This window comes from Rhyacophila brunnea, unplaced genomic scaffold, assembly GCF_057557595.1.
Source record: "Rhyacophila brunnea isolate RB1 unplaced genomic scaffold, BYU_Rbru_1.0 scaffold_7, whole genome shotgun sequence".
NCBI lineage: Eukaryota > Metazoa > Arthropoda > Insecta > Trichoptera > Rhyacophilidae > Rhyacophila > Rhyacophila brunnea.
In genome coordinates, this window is record NW_028233339.1 from 12,440,388 (window position 1) to 12,463,417 (window position 23,030).

The 23,030-nt window shown below is 32.3% G+C and overlaps 2 protein-coding genes across 6 annotated transcripts; one reads left to right on the forward strand and one right to left on the reverse strand.

Annotated features, from left to right (window-relative positions):
- The first annotated feature begins 339 nt into the window (after positions 1–339).
- On the forward strand, positions 340–13,173 carry mRpS22 (mitochondrial ribosomal protein S22). Its single transcript, XM_085957537.1, has 7 exons — positions 340–488; positions 572–804; positions 2,567–2,691; positions 3,654–3,711; positions 3,844–4,052; positions 4,504–4,684; positions 12,826–13,173. Exons 1-7 carry the CDS (start codon positions 350–352, stop codon positions 13,033–13,035), a joined length of 1,155 nt encoding a protein of 384 aa, XP_085813663.1. The 5' UTR covers positions 340–349; the 3' UTR covers positions 13,036–13,173.
- Positions 13,174–13,909: 736 nt separating this feature from the next.
- Positions 13,910–21,767, reverse strand: Orai (calcium release-activated calcium channel protein orai). 5 transcript variants are annotated; one of them, XM_085957697.1, is made up of 5 exons: positions 21,547–21,679; positions 21,296–21,451; positions 19,943–20,030; positions 17,091–17,222; positions 13,910–15,266 (listed from the first exon to the last, which is right to left on the reverse strand). In XM_085957697.1, the coding sequence occupies exons 4-5, from the start codon at positions 17,211–17,213 to the stop codon at positions 14,742–14,744; spliced, it is 648 nt and encodes a 215-aa protein (XP_085813823.1). In that variant the 5' UTR covers positions 17,214–17,222; positions 19,943–20,030; positions 21,296–21,451; positions 21,547–21,679; the 3' UTR covers positions 13,910–14,741. The 5 variants fall into 5 exon arrangements, with proteins under 5 accessions (XP_085813823.1, XP_085813822.1, XP_085813820.1 ...); XM_085957696.1 differs by lacking the exon at positions 21,296–21,451 and having other exon boundaries at positions 21,547–21,767; XM_085957694.1 differs by lacking the exon at positions 19,943–20,030 and having other exon boundaries at positions 21,547–21,695.
- Between the last annotated feature and the right edge of the window lie 1,263 nt (positions 21,768–23,030).

Below are 23,030 nucleotides of genomic sequence, written 5' to 3' on the forward strand. Positions count from 1 at the left end.
AGCTCTTTAATTTTATTTATTCTAAACATTGCCAAAAATTAATAATATACTTAACCTTATAGATATAGGTACAGTGATGCCAACCGTACTATAATTATAGTACAATACTATAATTTTAATTCCGCGAAAAATGTAAAATACTATGGTTTTACGCCAAATATACCAAAATACTATAATTTTAAAGGATTCAAGACGAAAAATGTTCCTGTACTATATATTTTTTAGAAATACGATAATTTTTACGCCTTTGTACTATAATCAGCATAGAAAAAGATGGCAGCACTGTATAGGTACCTATTTAAAACAAAACTGTCAATCATAGACTAATAATATACTTTTGTCAATAAAAATGGCGGCCTCGCGCTTGACGTTAGTGAATTATATCCCAAAATTTACAGTATTTCGATGCAATGAATTATTCGCTCGCTGTCACCTTCCTTCTTATAATGTTGTAAAGAGAAATTTCAACAATATTCCGCTAGCATACGGTTTGTTAAATATATTTTAAATTTTGAGGTTAAAATTTATAATGTCAATTTTATATTACCATCTACCTATTTCTTTCCAATAGAATCTGATGGCAAAGACCCAGCGCCAATATTTTTCTCACAAAGGGTGCAGAAACTACTCAGGTATGTCACCCGGCCTGATCTTACCAAAGTGTTTAGGAAACGAACCAATAAAGGCGATCGTACTCTATCTACCCCCGAATATACATTTATGACTGATGAGCAACTCGACGAACAGTTGAAAATGATTCCCCAGAAAGTCGATCACATATTACAGATGCCACCTATTGTCAAAGTAAGTGCAATGCGGTGAACATAAAACATTTTGTTTTATCATTTAAGTAATCCTTCGCTAGATTGCCAATTTTGTCTTCTTAATCGATTTCTCCGTACTCCATCCCAATATTATTGAACCATTTCAGTATTTTAATATACAGTCGAACTTCATTATTACGATCACGGAAATAGCGAGATCTCGGATGTAATAATTAAACATTCGTTGACATTTTAGTTTATGACTTTCTCCATACATTTATTCTCTTTTATAACGAGCTACTTCTCGGGTATTCCAAGCAATACTGTTAATGTGGCGATCGTTTAAAAACAATATTTTCGACCATAAGCAATAAAATCCGACTAGGTAGGCAGATTACGTTTATGACGCTAGTTAAGTGTCTAAGTACCTAATTGGTGTTTTCGCCGACAACATTGAAAAAGTATCCACCCATAAGGTTGAAATTTCATGTAAAAAATCCAAGCTTTGTGAAGTCAGTAGGTACCTACCAGCGCCAGCGGCTCAGCACTTCATTACAATAAACAACTTCTTTTGTTGTTTATGAATGCCATGCTTGTTTCGGGGATTTTTACGATGGTTTTCAGATTTTTTATGTTCTATGCTTAAATAGAATGTGGCGCGAAAAATGTTATACAACGATATAACGAGTAATGCTTATAATGAGCAAATTCAGTCAGTCCAATCTTCCTCGTAATAACCAAGTTCGACTGTAGTTACTCAGCAGTTTAAGACATAATTTTGGTTTTTATAATGCCTACATATCAATTTACATACTTACCTACGTAATTTTTTCACTCTTTTTTATTTTTGCACTTGGTTAAATTAATTTCTCCGTCCACGTAGCCAAACCTACGTGCGGCATCTTTGGTATAATTGAGCGTAGTTATACGCAAAGCAGCCATTCTCCGTCTTCCTCTAGGTCGCTTCCGGTGGCGTACACACCTACACCTGCTCAGTATCTTTGTTGCCCTGATTCTGTCAATGTGACCCACCTCTCGCAGTCTTTACGTGCCTTACTGAATTTACCGATAGTTTGATGTTCCACGAGGCCCACTATATTCAGACCGTGACATGAAACCATTAACTTTGATGGTAGTGTTAGTTATTTCTCATTCTTGGAATGCAATATGGTACCTAAGCAGTTTGTAAAAAATGATGATGCAGACTGAAATAAATAGTAATAATTTGAACGAAATATACAATCGAAAATCTTCCAAACTGGTTACCGCATTGCATTCAAAGATAATCTATAACTTAGCATTACCATCGTAATTCTCAATTCAGTGCCACTGTTTGAATATAGTCAGCCTTGGGTGTTCCATTACAAAGTCCAACCCATTGTTGATTTTTCTACTGTGAACCTCTATTTTTAAAGATGGTCCAGTGGTCTACATCAATGGCGCAGTGGCTATCAATTGATATATGTTTCAATTCCGTCTGCTTTTATTTTTTTTTCCCCTTTTTATATTATACTTAATTAAGTTTGAAGGAAAATGATTCAACTGGATAAAATTGAACTGGAAAACAATAACGACAATGACTGGAGTGGCGTAACCATTACATGCACTCCTTGTAATCAATATAAGCCCATGGTTAGATTCCGTTTTCTGCCTATACTTTATTTTACAAAATATGAAATATGACACTTTTATTGTTATAAACCACATTAATTCACTTCATGTTAAATTAAGATAAGAGATTTAACTTCGATAATTATATTGTGTGAATTAAGTTTCTAATAAAACACAATAATTTTGTTTAGGTATATACTATAAAAGAAGGCTATATAAGTAAAGATCCCGCATTAACAGGACACGATTCTTCTAAGTTTGTTTTTACTGATATTACATACGGAATAAAAGATGCAGATCGGACAATAGTAGTGAGGTTAGTAATTATCGTATCTTTATTTCATCCTTCCTTCATGAAATGTATGCATGCTTTGATTGAAATTTAATTGAGTAAACTGATTAGATATTTAGTAAGGATTTCATCTGTAACAAACTGTATGCGTCTTTTTACTAACCGTATACCACGAGGTTACATGTAAATTGTACATAAAATATTTCACCATGAACTTTCTATCGGAAAGAGATGACCATATTCGAGGCTTAGTGTCAAACAACACTATCTACAAAAGTGCAACTTTACAGGAGAGCCAAAAATCGTTATTTTAGATTCTTGTAACTCAACAAGGGAAATGTTTATTTAAAACCTAATGTTAATATTTTATAATTTATTGTGTATTGTACGTTTATCTTGCTTATGATGTTAAAATTTATAGAGATAGTTTTTAAAAAATATGAAAACAAGGGTAACTTATGTAGTTAGCGTTAAACTTTACTGACGATTTAATAAAAAATTAGAAAAGATTGACATAACGTTGTTTGACTATCATGTAGCCGTAAATGTAAAATAACGTTATCTCAAAAAAAAAAAAAAAACACTTTTTTGTAGATAACATTGTCTGACTTTAAGCACATTATAGTATACGGTCTCCAATTGTATTAGATTCAATATGAACATTAATTTAATTTTCATAGCTGATTTTGGCAAAATTCAAGAATGAAAACCTAACCTAACAAATAATCCAGCATATCGGCTATTTTCAAAATTTGTTTGACGCTGGCTTCATGTAAACCGACAAGAAACGTGTTTTATTTAGACATGAATTTAATTGCAGTACCATACAACCCAAAGAGATTGGACAGTCTTTAATATACGACCACATATTTCCGATACAACATTTCACGGTGAAGTGTGATACAGTGAACTGCATACATACAAATTTCCGGACACGATACCATGAATTAAAACCTATTAACATTTGCTGTTGTATTATTTTTTAGAGAACCAGATGGAACATTAAACTACGCAAATAATGAAGCTAGAAAGCGACTTAATCAGGTAATTTATCATTGTTCAATATATCGTCAATTCTTCTATAGCTTGTCGATATTAAAAAGACTGTTGGAACTCTGATCATAGAGAACACAATAAATATTTTTTTTCAATAAATAATGAATTTCAATTTTCCAGTTATACTTCCCTAGTGTCGGTAGGAAAATCAGGGAACCTGCGATGTTTACCGATGACGCCTTGTTCCAAAATCTCCTCAACCAAAGTGAATATGTATTTATACTAGACCGAGCATGCATACAGTATGAACCGGACAATCCGTCTTTTCAGCACATTCAGAGTAAAGTTTTCGAGCATATCGATGCGCAAAACTCGTATGACCTTTTGAGGTAAGTTTTATTGGAGTATAATATAAGAATATGTTTGGTAATTCTACGATATTTAAGGTATTTATGTTTGTAGCTGTTTCAGGTTACAAACCCACCGTCGAAACAGTCTACGGTTACCAAAGGCCGTTCCGAGGACAGGTTTATAACTCGAAACAGCAGTCAACCTAAATAATTCCAAATATCATAGAAATAACAGAAGAAAACTTTGTTTCAAAATCATTATACAGAAATACACAGAGTAATCTAAATAGACTAAATATCCTAAGAATTAATAGAAAATGTCCACTTAAATTCACTTTCACGCAAGTGGAATATATCGATATCCGATGTACTGCCCTCCCAATTGGCATCACCAATGTCAGGTTATTTATGCACAACAACACTCACGATTTCCTAAATACAGTTATCAGGGGCACACAGAACTAGATGATTTACTGTTTTTTCTTTTCAGATCTACCCGCCATTTTGGGCCAATGGCATTCTATTATGCTTGGCGTAATGTCATTGATGGCCTTATGTTGGATATTCTGCAAGCTGGAGAGATACGAGAAGCCGTTTCTTTGATCTCCTTACAGAGAGTTCTTCACCCGGAAATGGCTCAAACAGATGACAGCAAAACATTGGCAGATGAGGTTAGTGCAATTACATTAATTTAATGATAGTTAAACCACTCAAAGGCAAATTGCAATGACATAATTTCATTTCATCACTTGTGCAACGGTAGATAGAATACCTCTGAAGACAGCTATCGGCGGCTTTCGAGGGTAGTTTTTCATATTTTTGTATTGAAGTATTATAATTTTTACAATAAGTTAGTTGTAATTGCTACAATAAGTGCTATGTTTTAACAGCACCTTTCTTGGCTGTGCTAAGTTTTAAAGCGAGATAGACAGTTTTAACTGTTAAGACGGCTAAGTTATTGTAACAATTATAATACATCAATACAAACATATGATAAACTACCCTCGATAACCGCTGATAGCAGTTTTGTGTATAGAATAGATGCGCAGGCATAGTATATTGCATTTGATATTACATATTGGAAATAAAATATTTTAAAAAAATGTAATCTAAATTTTAAAATATCATTTTTATATTACCATCTGTTAATACTAACACAAACTAATATTTTTTTTTAAATTGCCATTGTTTTGGTTTTCAAGACAAAAATTTATTACTCAACCCATGGCCTAAAATCCAAATAGTGCAATCTGCAGCGATTTGTGCTTACTAATTAAAAGGCCTATGGATCTTGCTTTTTATTTCATTTGTAGAGTAAATCATGACGGTTTTTTGCCACAAATCAGCAGGATTTACTACGCCGAGGAAATGACTTATTCATAGAAATATAATTGAGGAGCAAACATTCAAAACGTGATTTGTCACACAGATGTTGAGCTGAGTTAATCAAGAAAAACATATTGTACTCAAGTACTCAAAATGGTTTTTTTATTATAAAACTGTTTAGGGTTTAAATTTGACATAAGCGCCATAAAAAATAACAATACTCAAAGCCATATCAAAGTAAAAAAACAAAAATCACTTCTCTCACTCACATAGTAGATACGAAATCAGAGGTTTTAAAAGTGTTGAATTAATAATATTTTTTTCCTAACAAATTTTATAAACATTTTTGTTGTCAGTAGAATAAATTATAAGAATAAAAATAGTAGACCTCTAAATAAGAACCTCATATTATTGATATGCTGAATTTGTGAAGTGACACCTTTTCTTGAACCTATCATATTGTAGGTTCAAATTCAATGCAAATATTTTTCAAAAAAAAATCTAATACTAAAAAACACGAAAGTGTAAACAAATATAATTTTATTCATTTTCATAAGCTAACATTACAAATTATAAGTTTAAAACATTCACAAGATGGCATGAAAGATTTCTGTTATTATTGCGTTTTTATTAAATTATAAAAAAATGACTCATAAAAGAAAGCAATTCAATGAATATTTGTCGAGGAACGTTTTTTTTTAAATTTAGTACACAACAATTATGATTTAAGAAACAATTATTATAATAGCGTGTATTTGACGGCAGTACGTTTTGGTTGCCGCGGAGGATTTCGGAACATTAGTGTATAGAAAATTAATAATTGGTTCCTTAATTAGTGTATAGGTTTAACGGTATGCAATGTATTAGAATAACTATTATAAATTGTTTTTTTTATAATTTTATTTTCTTTTCTATTGATAGCTATTAATTGATAATTGATATTATTATATTGATAGATATTAATTGTTAACTTGATAATTATTATATTGAGGGTTTCTTATATCCATCGACCGTGTTAGTCTAGGATCAACGAGTTCAGGCAATACACAATTCATATAAATCTTGTCACTTGTGATGTGAAGAGTAATATTGTTTTTATTATTCAATGAAATAGGTTCTTACCTCAATATATGTTTTACTTGAGTTAAATAATTACTAATAAATGCCTAAGGTGATTCCATTCAATTCAACTCGGCATTAAATATATTAAATTCTAAAAGTTTTGTACTATTTCATTTGAGTCGTTTTATGCGATCCTGGTTTCGCCTTTCGACATCGTCAGGATGCGCACTCATCAAATATACACTGACAACGAAAGCAGCTAATTCTCACTTAACAATAAAGTAAGGTAAAAACTTTATCACCTACCTATTAAGTCAAAGTGCACAATGAAAAATTTAACAAACAATTAATTATGAATAGTTGAATTGTGGCAGTATGAAAAAAAAAGATTTTACCACAAACCATCTGAAAAATACATACATCATAAAACATATACGTGATTTTGTGCCCCAAAACACTTATTTTATTATTATTTTGACGATTAGGAAAATTATGACACATGTTTCAGTGGCCATTACTATGACAGCATTCGAAAACGTATTTTACTTTAAATTTTCTACAAATTTACTATTTGTGACATAAACCACTTAAGATCGATAATAAATAGACCTTGAAAAATAATATTATTTTGTTTCTATTGATAATGCCAATAAACATACTCCTGGATACGTCCCTTTGAAAATAACAAAACATGGCCACCCAGGTACATAAAAACTGTATTAAGTACATGCAAAGTTTTTCAAATCGCTTAAAGCCAACCAAGTAGGTAGTTATCAAAATAATTAAAGTCCACCTATATTTTATCTAAACTGCTCAAGTCCAAAATATTTTTTTTTATAAATGTTGCACCGAACGAATACCTTTAGGACTTCTTTGTAGCTATCGTGGTTATAAGATTCAATTATCTTACAATATCTCACATGTTGCAACCATTTGTATTACAAGATAATAAATAAAATAATATAACTACATTTTTCTCAGTTTGAGATTCAGTGGTATTTTATGATGTTTGATTTGTCAACACAAATTATAACACCTGGTCTACGTCATGTGGTCTTGCCAATTTGATTGTTACCTATATGGATTAATTGATCAAATGGTCTCTTTTTGTTAATTTTGCAAAATAATTATATTTCTAAATTGTCTGAAAATAGGATAAATACATGATGTGTTTTGGTAATATAGCTAATATAGCGTCACTAATTGTACCGAATTTATAGGGTTTTATTTATTTTTTCATTGTTAATTATTATTTATAGTATTACTTGAATGTTATATTATAATAAAAAAATATTTTTATTGTGCAGTATATATTATTTTGTGAGAAAAAATCATTCAAAATTGGCTGATGTATACTCAAACTAAAATGGCTTTAAAATATTTATTTTTCTGATATTGAAAAAAGTATGTGGGTTAATCAATCAAATGTATTATTTTACCCATTTCTTTCATACAATATACACCTGCAAAACTATTATTAAGTTGAAAAATTCACTGTGGCGTGACAGTCGTTTTGGCCAATTTCGAAAACAGGACCGACTATTTGTCATTTATTTTAAAAAGTAAAGCGAATCAGAAAATTTTAATGACACAAAAAGTTTTATTTGAATATTATTTATTAGATTTTAAATAAATAAAGTGTTTATTATGTGTCAATTCGTGTTAAACGTCCTTGCCATTTCCACGATTCTGAGAAGACAGGAAAAAACGGGTCCAATGGCCTTAACCCTTTATAGGGCAAAGCATTTTTTTCTTCATTTCAAACCGATCTCTATCATTTTGCATCAGATATTTAATATCTTAAGACAATTTCAATATAAAAATAAAAAATATCTATCAGAAATTTGGAAAAACTATAATTTATGATGGTTTTTTTATCAACCAGTGCCCATTCAGGGGTTTTTTTTTTTTGAATTTTTGATATATTTTTTTCAAGTAAAACAAATAAATAATGGTTGTACATATTATTTATCTAATCTTAACACATCTTGAGCGGGAAGGGTATTTCTACCCGCGCGCCGTACCGGTGCTCGTCGGCGGGACGGGTAGAAATACCTTTTACGCCGGCTCCACTTGAAGTGCGGGAAAGGTATTTCTACCCGATTATTGCATACGAATATTTTATGTCAACGGTTTGAAAATGTTTCAAACTACACACACATCTACAAAAAAAAATAATTTACCGTCGATTCATTTACTTACACACACACTCTTGCGCAGCCCAAATGAGAGCTTGTGCGTAATCAGGAAATTTGTTTAGAGTCACTAAATCAGCGAACTATATTTCTGTAGATGATAAGAATGCTAAAACTATATGCGTCTTCTTTTTACACTTGTTTATTTTTTGATGGGTGAGCAGGAAGACAACATTTTGTGAAATATCGATGTATTCTTTAAACATGGTTTGTTCGCTGTACTGTGAATGCGATTATATGTATATTTTTATGATGTGTGATAAATACATAGGCCTCCTTTTCATACTATAATATTATCCTTTGTGAGCGAGTGAAAAGACGACAATTTGTGATAGACGGAATGCATTCTTCGCACTTGTGTAAGTGATATTGTGCGGTGCGATAACGCTGGTATGCGAGCGGAGCAATAAATTATAACATAAGTGGAAACCAATGTTATTTAGATGTCTGTAATCTACTACGATCTATATTGAATATCAGTATTGAATTTTCAGTCTTGAAATACGGCGCTATAGAACGGGTGTGTTTTTACAAGTGAAATATATTTAAGTAATCGATATTTTATTTAATCTTTAAAAAATGGCTTCAGACAATTATGAAAGCGATGACGAAATATTTGCCGATAATTTGTCTGCCTATTCGGGTGAAGATTTACCAGAATTAGGCAGCGACAGTGATAGCGACAGCGATAGTGAAGAGTTCCCTCGCACGAGAAGGGTACCAGTGATACCGTTACAAATCAGTGATTCTGAAGACAGTGAAGTGGAGGAAGAGGAAGTCATGGAATGGTCTGAAATAGACAACCCACCGCATATTGAACCATTTTTAGGCAACGTTGGTATTTGCGTAGCACCAAACAATTCTGAAAATGTGATGGATATAGTTAGTTTATTTATTGGAGATGATTTACTTAGCATGATGGTAGAGGAAAGCAATCGATACCGCACACAAAATGAATCCCGAATCAAGAAAATGAAGAAATCTATCAAATGGAAGCCTGTAAATCTTGGTGAGATGAAAAAATTCCTCGGACTCATTTTGCTTATGGGACAAGTTCGAAAAGACACAAGAGATGATTATTGGTCTACTGATCCGAGTATAGAAACACCAATATATTCTAAAACAATGAGTCGTGATCGTTTTAGACAAATTTGGCAATCGTGGCACTTTTCAAATAACGATATCATTACGGATTCCAGCGATCGCCTTGAAAAGATTAGGCCAATTATGACATACCTAATACCGAAGTTTTCTTCGGTTTATAAGCCTCAAAGGGAACTTTCTTTAGATGAAGGTATTATACCGTGGCGGGGAAGACTTGTATTTAAAGTATATAATGCATCTAAGATAATAAAATACGGTATCCTAGTGCGCATGGTCAGTGAAGCCACTACGGGATACATCTGTAATATGCTCATTTACAGTGGGCAAGGAAGACCACTATTAGACACCATCCAATTGCTTCTTGGTCCGTATTTAAATTTGTGGCATCATGTCTATATGGACAATTATTATAATAGTGTAAAAACCAGTGAAGCACTTTTAGAAAATAAAATTAGGACGTGCGGAACAATGCGAATAAACCGAGGCTTCCCAGAATGTTTTAAACACGTCAATCTTAGTGCAGGACAGAGTATTTTCCGTCGGCGAAAGGATGTATTGTTACAACTCTGGAAATCAAAGAGAGATGTTCGAATGATTTCAACAATACATCCATCTACCATTTTAGAGAGTCACAACACCGATTGGAATACGAGACTACACATTTGGAAACCGCTATGTGTTATCGAATATAATAAATATATGAAAGGGGTTGACCGTGCGGATCAGTATCTCTCTTACTACTCGATCATACGAAGAACAAAAAAATGGACAAAGAGAGTTGTCATGTATTTGTTAAATTGTGCTTTTTTCAATTCTTTTAAAGTTTATAAAGTATTAAATCCGACCAAAAGGCTAACTTACAAACAGTTTTTGCGTAGTATAAGCAAATTTTGGATAGCCGACCATATCGTTGAAACCGACGCAATTTTGGAAGAAGCAGGGCCATCTACATCACGATTACCAAGAAGAGTGGGTAAAAGTGATCATCCTGGTAGGTTATCACTCGATATGAAGAAGCATCGAATGATAAAAATTGTTACAGATGGTAAAAAAAAATACCCACAAAGACAGTGTCGAGTGTGTTCGGTGCACAAAAAGAAAAGTTTGACTAGTTATATGTGTACATTTTGTGACGTCCCCCTACACAGGGGTGAGTGTTTTCATAAATATCATACTTTATCCAAATATTAGAATAATAATTTTTGTGCGGGAATTTATTTATAGTGAATGGAATATTTTTTACGAAACCTTCCTGTAAATATGTGATTAGCACCATGTACTTATGTTATTTTAAACAATTTGTTCTAAAAAGAAACACAGCACTGAGGAGCAATATATGGTGAGTGTGAATTCCAAATTTCATTTAAAAATAACTGATAGTTTGGAAGATAGAGCGATTTTTGTAAAATTCGATTTTATTTCAATTGCCGCTGGTTTTCGCCCGCTGCGTGTACCTGTGAATTTGTATTGAGGCCCGCGCAAAATGTGTTAAGAAAAGTTAAAATTATTTTTTAATTTTTTTACACCCATTTACGTAATACTTTTCAAAACATAGTGTGCAAAGCGGTACGTTACATTGCTTACAAAAATAAGATATGCTTTTTGGCTCTCTAGCCATACTACAATAAGCACATCGACAGCTCTTTTTCTTAGATTTACTCGTGAACTGCAACAAAAATAAAACATATTATCGTAACAGTACCTACCGACCTACAACATTACCATATTACGAAATGACCGAGAAAAGTAGAGTATGATTGGGGAGGCCTTCATCCAGCAGTGGATAGACCCCAGCTGATGATGATGTTACTTCTACAGTCAAATATAATACAATACAAACCCATTAAAGTTGCGATATTGATAGTAATTTCGTACTTTAGCATTCAATTGATGTCACAACTAACAAAAAAACACCATTTCTTTGCGGATATTTTGAAAACTTTTCCGATCCCAAATATTTTGAGTAAAACTAAAATATATCTATGATAGTATACTATATTCACAATAAAACATAACTATACACAGCTGCCTAAGCCGCTTTTTTATTTTTAAAATAATTCTAGAAGTCAGCCGTGCGAATTGCAAATTTGAGGTTATGTACTTCCCGCTTGGCAATAGAATGATGAAACAAGTACTCTATCACAATATATTTGTAAAAAATATAATGTAAATCCATAAATAAATGCATATTAAATACTTATGTACATACCTTTTTTCACAACACATAATATAAATGGGAACAAAATGACTTGCAAAGTCAAGTGTCACTCGCGAATTCGTCGAGTCGCGACCGCAAACGCGCAATGGCTGATACATCGACCAATCGTCGAAATAGTGTTTTGCGAGCGATTGACGTACACTTCATATTAGATGGTTTATTTCATAGCCAGAGAACGTTCTCGACAACGTCTTGACGCACTAAGGTTGATATTTCCATATTTAGTGTATGACTTATAGCTCATAAATGAGGTGGTCGATAAATAAACCGTTTTCGGCCTTTGCCCTATAAAGGGTTAAGGAAAGAATTTTAAACCTGGTATTTTGTATAATCCAAAATTCGCGGAAGTGGTTCATTTTTTGATTTGAAATATGGACAAAACACGATTTGCATGAAACTTGTGGGCAAAACACTATTTGAATGAAAAGCAAGGCATTATATTTTTTTATAGGATAAAAGGTTCTTTGAACACTGATTCTGGTTTCCTTTCATAGATTTAAATATGGACTATCAGAATTGACAATAAACGGCATTTTTCAAAATGTGTGACAAATCACTTTTTGAATGTTTGCTCCTCAATTATAATGCTCACTTCTTTGCACTTTTTCAGTTTAGCCACCGCAAACACAAAATCTACTTCCAATGCATAGACTGCGGCTTCTATATCGAGACATACACATCACCGCGTTCGTTTCTGGAACTAAAACCGTTGCAATACTGCCATCATGCAAAAAGTGCATGGTTAAATACAGCGCCATGATGTAGATGTCAATATTTAGAAGGCGCACAGTAGAAAGTATTTTTTCTCTTTCCTACTAAGTGCAAAAGTGATGATTAGGTTTTAACAAAACTAAAAGTTTGTTTTTTATCAATTAATCTGCTGCCTGATAAATTCATATTTTTTTAGATACTCGCCTTGAATAGCGATAATGTACAAAACTTGAGTGACATCAATGTAGAGCTGGATGAAAAATGTATGAATTGCATCGATGACTACATAAAGAATAATTCATCCAAGAAGGCGCACCAAGAGCTGGCGCTGCAAGCCTTCCGGCAGATGTACAAAGAAAAATTAATAGTCGACCAGGGTGTAAGACTGGCTCATGGATCCTCCTAATCCTTATATGTACAATAAGAATAACTCTAAAGTTAAATTATTAACAATTTGTTAGTTGTAACTTTTTTCAACTTTTATGAAATGCATTTACATAGGAAATGTTTATTGAATAAAATAAACTATGATTTAAGTCTGCTAACTTTTGTTTTATTTAGAAAATAATATTTAATACCTGCGCATCTATTCTATACACAAGACTACTTTCGGCCGCTAAAACAGCTCTATATAGGGTAGGAAAGTATCAAAATATTAGCACTTATTGTAACAATTACAATACATATTGTAATTGTTACAATAAGTGCTATGTTTTAACAGTACCTCTCTTGGCTATGATAAATTTCAGAGCTAGATAGTCAGTTTTGACTGTTTAAACAGCCAACTTAGTATAATTGTTACAATAAGTATTGATCTTTCGATACTTTCCTACCCTATCTAGCTGCCGTAGCGGGCAGAAGCAGTCTTGTGTATAGAATAGATGCGATGATATACCTTCTTTTCCTGTTTTGTACCTGTTTTCCACATCACAATTTCAAGACACTTCAGAAGGTTGTCTTTAGACGAGTTAAATAAAAAAGAAAATTATGCTCTTAGGCAAAATAACTTTCACCATGTGGAGTCATTATGAAAACATATTAATGATTGTAATATATAAATTACAATTTAATTTGATAAAAAAAGTTTTCAAATATGTAGAATTACATATTATTACGTATATTTTCTTCGAAACCCACTACGGTCCATTATTTTTTTCATGAATAGAGGTGGCTGTGGCCGTCGTAGGTCACTGTAACGTCATGGTGTCAAAATTGCTTAGTGAAGCACCGGAAAAGGGAATATGGTTTGATAGTAATTTAATTAAAAAATAAAACACAGATTATCTTTACTAAAAGATTGATTTTATTCTAAAGTGGCTATTAAGTAAAAGTGTTTATACATAAGTATTGCTAGTATTTTTCACGTGTAGAGGAACTCCAAAATTATTCTTATGTTGAATGAAAATACTTCTTTTGTTTATAAGTAATACTTAATCTGAAATTTCAATGTACAACAATAAAATTGTCACAATATCACAGACATCATCTTAGACTTACTGTCTTTCAGTGAATACCGAGCACTCCGCGAGCGCCGGCTGTACCTCAAGATTCTATGTACAAATAAAGATTTATATTATATTTTTCATAATATGTACATATTAAATATGACTGAAATTTCCATAGCATAGTGAAATCTCAACAGTGAACACTCAAAATTCAACTTATTGTATTGGAATGGAAGACAAAACTACACCATGTCATTTGGCAAAAGGTTAAATTCATTAATATTTGTAGTAAAAAAAAAACTTATTTCCGGTAAGTATTAGTAAATTTTTCTAATAATTGTTTACATTATTATATTAATTAGTATTCTTTTTTTGAGTAAAAAAATATAAATAATTAATGAGATTGCGATTTACAACTTGCGAGTTCGAGACAGATGGTAATGAGTTGATAAAGGTTTTAACGATATTATATATATACGAGGCGACATCTATAATATTATCAATAATTTACAACATTAACTATGTATACATACGTCAAGGGTTCTAAATGCCATAACGGCTGTCACCAGTAAAATAATATGGTTATAATAAATATAAAGGTTCAAGTACAAGAAAACAAAGTGAGTCCCATAAAGAACTCGTGCAACAAACAGTTAAACAAATATTGTCAAACAATATGAGCTTGATCCAAAAGGCTCATTCCGTTTAATCTTCCTTCCTGATCGCCCATTTCTATCTGTTCTTTAAGTAATTCAAGCTCACGAATACCAGAAACTGTAACTTCATATTTGTGAATGACGAGAGAGCGATAGAAATGAACGGCGAATGCCAGAAACACTATCAGAACCGGTATAAGTACTACGCAAGCAGACCAGGCCGCCATCGGACTCAAATCGTAAAATTTTACCCAACACAGTATGGCTATTTCCAGCAAAAATAAAATTAGACCGAGCAGAGTCGAAAACGCCCAAGCGGTTTCAATATACCAATGTAATCTTTCATGTGGAGATTCGTGAACGAGTGCAATACTGTGTAAGTTGCAAATGGCATCGATATTGGGCAATATGCAAGTGCTGATCATCAAAGCGAGCATGTGCACGGCAACGAGGAGCGTCGTGCAAATCGCAAAAGCCACAAGCATGCCTTCCGGAACTTTAGAATCCGTGTTCAGCTGCACTTCCACCATGGCGACCTGTCAAAGGCAAATTACTAATTATTGAAATATAAAAGGTGAGCCATCCCATCCGTAGATTCTAAAACAAAAAGTACACGAGCGTCATCAGGTATTATTGTCGTCCTCATTCGTGTCAATTTCATTGTGTGAATATAAACATGCTATAATATAATATCCTATTGGAGAATTGATTGGTTGGATGATTTTTCAAAATTTGATATCTGAAAAATCATCAAGTGATATTTTCAGTTGCTATAAACAACACATTGTTCACGAAGACAGCGTAGAAACTTTCGAAGAGTAAATTTTATCATTAACTTCATTATTATAGAAATTTTCACAATTCATTTAAAACATCTTTGGTTATACACGAAGAAGGGGATATATCAGCGCATCATTCTGTTAATGGAAACAAGGGTTGGCGATCCCGAGATCCAGTACAATTTCTTGATCTTGAAATATCGGGAGTGAAAATGTTAGGATCCCAGGATTCATTTTTGTAGTTTTTGAAAAATAGATAAAATTATGTTTTGTAAATAAAAACAATAGGCATAATAAAATTATAATCTAAATTTAATCATCAATCAAGTGAAAATAAAAGTGAAATTTCTCGTGTTTTATATACTCTATAAATTCATATTATAGTATGGCACCAATGAAAAATGGGGAAACAGTAATCCTGCGCATCTATTCTATACACAAGACTGCTATCCATGGAAGTTTTCCTTATCTTTGTATTGAGGTATTATAATTTTTATAAGATAGTTGTAATTGTTACAATAAGAGCTATGTTTTAACAGCACCTCTCTTGGTTGTGCTAACTTTTAGAGGGGTCTAGGACGATTTGGCACCGGACAACTGGATGCCACGGAATCGAAAATAAATAGACGTTAGGTACTTATAGGTACTTTGAAAAAAAATATTCAATATTATTATTTATACTTCAATGATTATATTTAGATTTAAAAGTTGGTAAGAATGTAAATATGCAGACGTAAACAATGATTTAATCGTGCATATGTTTAAATTCCAACGAAAAAAGAGTTTTTTATTTTATATAAAGCCTTAGGCATGGTAATTCTCAATCCGCGATAAAGAATACATTATGTTAAGAGTAAAATGAATTCAAACTACTAAGTAATGGATAGAAACAGATTAAAATACCTCGTCTACACGTGTCTACGACAGTGCGGCGTCCAATTGTCCGGAGGCCAGTCGTCCCATTCCCTTTTAGAGTGAGATATACAGTTTTGACTATTTAGACGGCTAACTTTTTGTAATAACTATAATACTTGAATATAAAAATATGATAAACCACCCTCGATAGCAATCTTGTGTGTAGAATAGATGCGCTGGGATTGTTATTTTTTGGTTTGGGATGTCAATTCCTAATAATTAATTAGAACACAAGCGACGAAATAAATCAGGTGCTATTTTGGTCTCCAAAGATTTCTGAAAAACAGGCACTCCCGAGGAAAACCAAAACAACCGTATATAAAACTCTCCTGCGCCTGTTATCAACGTATGGTTCAAAATGCTGACCACTCGAGCAATATGGATATCTTTGAAAGGAGTTTTGATAAGAATCTTTGGGGCTGTTCAAGATGGTATTTGAAGGTCAAGCTATAATGAGGAGCTGTACACACTTTATCGGCAACATGCTTTATGGCAAGAGAAGACCTGGATTCCCGAAACTAGATGACTGGAACATGACCCGCCGAGCCTTATAGTGCCATAAATGATGATGATGAATCATTGATTAGAGTCTAATTGCAACTCAGGATCGGTAAAATACAATGTATGTAAAATGGTGTAATTAATTAAGATTATGGTAGTAATTACCATGGCAAATCCAGAGAGGAGCGCCGATGTTTTACTGGAGGCCTTCAGCTTGGCTCGACTGAGTTGCAGCTTCCGCCATGACAGGTAACCGGGCGTGTGCAGTCCATCGCCCGCCTGCGACATCCCACCACTCTGTTCACCAGACATTAAATCTCCTTTATAATAAAACATTCAATATCATTTTTTTAACACTACAGTAGGCCATAAGGCCCAATTACAGTAATCACAGAATCACCCAGGCATAAGAAAATTGCATAGATATATTGTAACCTCACCGGGAATCGAACCCGTAACCCTGGTGAGAGAAGCCATTGGATTATGAGGACTACCAATCATTCGATCTATCTAGCGAGTATGTAGTGCTATTTTTTTTATAGTATTAATAAAACAAAGGAGACTCTAAGAAGAAACTCAGGATTCTTAAATTGGCATATTATTTCAATATCGCTTTTTAATAACAGAATATTTTTTATTCCAAATTCTGCTCCAGACAGATTATGTGAACATAACAATGAATGAGGTATCTTTAGTAATGAAAGTGAGCAATAAAAGTCAATGTATTAAGTTTAACGATACTTCCGTTTAGCTTAGTTCTGTGTGCAAAGGGAAAATAAGTATAAAATCCTTACTTTTCAGGAGCCAATAAAATTTGAATTTCAATGGTTCTGTGTGAAGTTTACTAGCATTGATTCGACTCGTACTTTCTCTCCTTCATTCATATATGCAGCACGCTTAATTTGGCATTTCCAAGTCATTGTTTGGATTCACCCCCCTTTTCCTTTTGCACACAGTTATACTTTACTATAATATACTATAATACTAGTTAACTATCAACTAGATAATATTATGCATGCACAACAAACGTGGAGTTCGTGACAGACAAATTAAACACTGAACAGTATAATGTTATTATAAGATTACATAGAAAGAAAAAATAATAATAAATAAGGTGCTTTCAAAATATCCAAATGCCTGAGTAAAATTTCACTAATCAATTTTTGTAATCCAAGCATATCGTTACCAATTAGCTTTGAGTGAATTAAGCTTCAGACATACGGAAATTTACAACAAGCAAAAACTAACGATGCCGATGGATTAGAATATAAGCACCCACTGCAGGGAGGCAAAAACTAACATTACAACAATTCCGAAAATTGCCTTTTGACAATACAAAATTGATGTATCGATATAATGTATACGATCACCAATTGAAGAGTGACATTCCAAACCGGCCTTAGTCCAAAATTACAAATTTTCATGTTTTGATGGAATCCGATAGAGTGTGCTGAGATCTATATTCTCACTAAAACTTATATTTTACAAAAAATCCTAAGTCTCTTAAATTTGATGTCGAATTGTGCCTTTTTTCTCAAAACAGCACTAAGGTAACGGTTGATTCTTTCCAAACTGGCCTAAGGATATATGCGCATGCGCAGTTGAACTCTTTTTGCTTCATTTACGCTCCAAGCGGCCATAATATAATATTGTAACACGTCAGATTAGAAATGTCAGAGTAAATATTAGAGAATTTGTGTTTTATAAGTTCATGTGCACATCAGTAAACTATTTTTTTATTGAAACTGATCCTACATTGTAGTATTATTATATAATATATTATTATGCTGTAAAAGTTACAATGTTTACCTTTTTATCAAAAAATGCATCAAAGTGAAAGAAATTTTATATTATTTTTATTCATTAATCATCCCAACAGAACTGTCCATGACCACATTCTATTACACAATCATAATTGTATACACAAAAGACACTCAACTTTATTTTATTGTGTCCCAAACTGTACTTAGTACAGACTTAGGGCCATTTTGAAAAAAAAGTCAGTTTTTGAATGAATTTTTTTGAAGTTTTACTATACTTTTTAATGTTATTTATATACTATGTTTTTGAGTCTTTGAATTTTCTATAAAATTGCCAAACATTATAGTACCGAAAAATTAAGAGGTAAATTGCAAATCACAAAAATATGATTATCTCAAAATCAGATTTTTAGACTTAGGCCGGTTTGGAATGTCACTCTTCAATTCAATTAATACCCTGTTAATTCTTAATTATATAATTAACTTTATTGTTTTGATTCAAATTAGTGAATAAAACAAATTTTGTTTTATAAAAAAATATTCAGTTACCTAACCGATGATTAAATAATTGAAAATAACCTGTAATAATATAGAAATTATAATAATTTTTTTTTGGTAAAGATGACCAATCATTGTAAATATTGTATATTAATAAAATAAATTTTGGAAACAAAGATATCATATCACTGCAGATTGATTGGAAAGAATCAGGTTTGCCACTGTATTGTATGCTTATTACAACATTGTGAAGTACTTTGGGCGAATATTGAATAGGAATAAAGTATTGATGCGATTTTTGAATTGCTACATTATGATGTGCAGTTAGTTGACAGTTAGTAGGCGTGCAATGATTGAAGTTTCTTACACATTAGCGTTTTAGCAGTGCAATTTGGCAGTGCCACTGAATAGCATGTACTATATGTTTTGGTTACTTAGCGGTGTTGGTAAAACATTAATGTGTAAGGTGCTTATAAGTGCATAATATATACTAAAATAAAACTAGATACACATCTCTTCTAAAAGGTTCTACATAATTATTATGTGAGTATTTCGATGTCGGAGTAAGGATCTACTGTATGTATAATTAAGAATTCAATTACCCAGGTACTATTCTCTGTTATTGTTTCATAGAAATTTAAGCATTAGTTATTATATCTTGATGATTGCAGTAGAATTAGTAGAAAGTTAATGCATGTGAAATGTTAATTACAAACTTAAACGTTGGTACAATAGAAAACTTAAAATGGATACTCGTACCAGAAAGAGTTTGTAGAAATGAAGTGCACTAGTAGTTCGAACACCTTAAACCGGTGCCTAGATCTGATTATAAGACTCGGGCTGCGACCTTATTTTAAATGAAAGAAAAAATCTATAGAAAGGCTACGTTACTTAATATTTAATGCTATAATAAATAATATATATTATAAACAATATGTCAGTTGTGTAAATGCAGTCAAAAGGAAGAAAATGATAATGAAATTGAATTTAGAGTTGCATAATTCAATTTCATAATGTATATAAGTTATTAGATTTTTAGTATGCATAATAATATACATACAAACATACGTGGATCTCACCACATTATGTGTATGTAAGTATAACAACATCAAATTTAAGTGTATGCTTCAAAAGTAAACAATTAAGAAGTTTACTGTCAATTATAAAAGCTATAAAGCGCTGCATATATGTTTCTTAAATTTTAATTACAGATATTTATAGGTAGGTAATGATTATAATAAACTATAATTACTTATAGATTTGTATGGATTCTTATAGTATGGGGATAGTGTTGTGAAGTCTGGTAATAGAAACAGTGTGTATTTAGTAAGTAGGTATAAACTGTATTTTTTCTTAATTAACGAATAATATCACTACACAATCATTAATACACGAAAATTCTACAGATGCACGTATGTATGTGGAGATGATTTTGAATTAGTCTATATGGTTTTAGAGATGTCTGGTGTACATATATGTCTTAAAATGTGGATATCTTATTAAATATAAAGGATAAACCAACCTTTGCGTAGCAGTGTTAAATAAGATAATAATTTTATATAATATGTAACATTCAAAAGCTTAAATATGAGTAAGATTCTGCAAATGATAGAGAGCTAGAAAGATTTTGCGTTCAATAATAAGAACGAGACGGTGCCTGAAATGGTTTAAAAAGTCTAAAATGTACCTTACATTTTATAAAGTTGTGCACATTCAGTTATATAGATCAGTTATTCCACTATTAGGTTCCGTGGACCGGTACCCACAGGTTGTTATAAAATATACATATTTTTATATGTAATGCAAAAAAATACCGGCCCACGTCTGCGTAATGTTTGGAAAACATCGGGCCAATGATTCTTGACCATTTTTGTGAGAGTGAAATAACTTGCACACACGTAAAAAGATTTGCCTTTGCAAAATAGTTTTGTTGATCTCATGCAAAGTTTACACACGGAAACCTTTACATATCGTTAAAACAGCCAAGAGTTCCGCAAAATTATATGAAGCATGAGTCTGTGACAATGTTGAAAGCATTGAAGTTCGCCTATACCTAGATATTTAAAAAGCTCTGCTAGAAAATGCAAACATCGATAAAAAAATGTCAGTTACCTTGTAGTATTTAAGCCGTCCGTAATTATCAACTACCTCAGATGACTTATTGCCTCGATTTGAATTACTTTTAAAACCTGCAGTACTTGCGGACCACACCGACATTACTGACAGTTACTGTCACTAATGTAAATACTTAAAGAATCTTGTTTATACCTATGATAAAAAGAGTTTTATAATCCCGTTAAATGCTAATAAAAATGAACTCGTGATATCACATAAAAAGCCAATAATTTTAGATTTGCCCTCACCAAATTATATTCGTTCATGACTTCATATCGTTGAGAACGTCAAACGTCAAAATCGGACTATTATTATTTTTATTTGATCGAAATCAACGGAGTCGTGGTCGAGTCAAATGAAATAGCTTTTTCTTCTACTCTACACACTTTTGACAATTAATTGACAAGTGGTAAGATGTTGCTAGCAATAAAATTAGTACCTTGATAAAATAAATTGCACAAACGATTGTATCAAAAAAGATTTGAAAATTTAAAGTTGGGTCATCGAACGGATGGACGTCCGGTCATGCTGAGTTTTTTTTTAATTTCATTTGTATTTACATTAAAAAATACAGTACCTACCGTCAAACGGGGTTATTCCGCCTGGTCTTTCTACGGCGTGTTGTTAATTTGTATTTTCTGTTTTTTTTTTGTACTACGTAGGTACCATTGTTTTGTGGTTTTTATGGTTATACTTAACTGCAATTATTAAAAATAGTGAATAATATTTATCTACATTCTAATACATTGATTTTACTGATACAAATATGTAAGCGTAGTTACACGGTCAAGAGGTTATTCCGCCTACCTACGTTTAAAAAATCCGTCTAAGTCATTATCACTGTTACGAGGGAACAGCAATGTAGTATAATAATACTGATAACACGTGCTGCAAACATGTTAAATACCAAAACCCATATATATTCATCTTTTTTGTGTGTTTTTGCATCGTCAAAATTTTCTGGGCGGAATTACCCTTGTTTCACTTACACGTGCATACATTTTGTAGATTGACCTTAGGGGTGTGCAAAAATATAATTAATTATTTTTTGTACATAAACTATGTTCATAATAATTATTATGATCAGTGACGTCCCGTGAGGGTAGACAGATTGAGCATCGCTTGGGGGCGGCAGTTATTTGAAGGGCGGCAAATTGATAAGAATCATTAGGACGTACGTATACAGAAATAGATAGGTACATAAACTTAGTTATAACGGAAATATTTTTCCATTAAAAAATTCAGCTCACTGGTTGGAAACAAAATGTCTTAATTAACATAAAAAGTTTAACAGTTCCGTTGTCCTTGGATGTCAACCTTGATGACCAGCAATGTCACGTGTAGATTTCCGAATTATAATTTGAATTATAGGTAAGTAGGTACATACTCACATACTTAATTAATTTATCTAAATATTTTTGCAAGTCACTCGCGAATTTTGAAAGTTGTCAGGTGTATTTTAAATGTATCTGAAACTGTGGACGTCTATTGAAGTAGAGATGGCATTGAAATAATTAGATTTAGTGGTAGGTTAGTATACCTATAGTTTGTTAGTAATGTATCCATAAAATTCATTTCTTACTTCTGAGATATTAGAGTCATGAAAGGATGATAAAAAATACTGTATAAAAATGGGGCGGCATTTTGGCGCAGTCTAGGGGCGGCATTTTGTCTAGGGACGTCACTGATTATGATATGTTCAAACAAATTAACGTGCATTAGGTAGGAATAT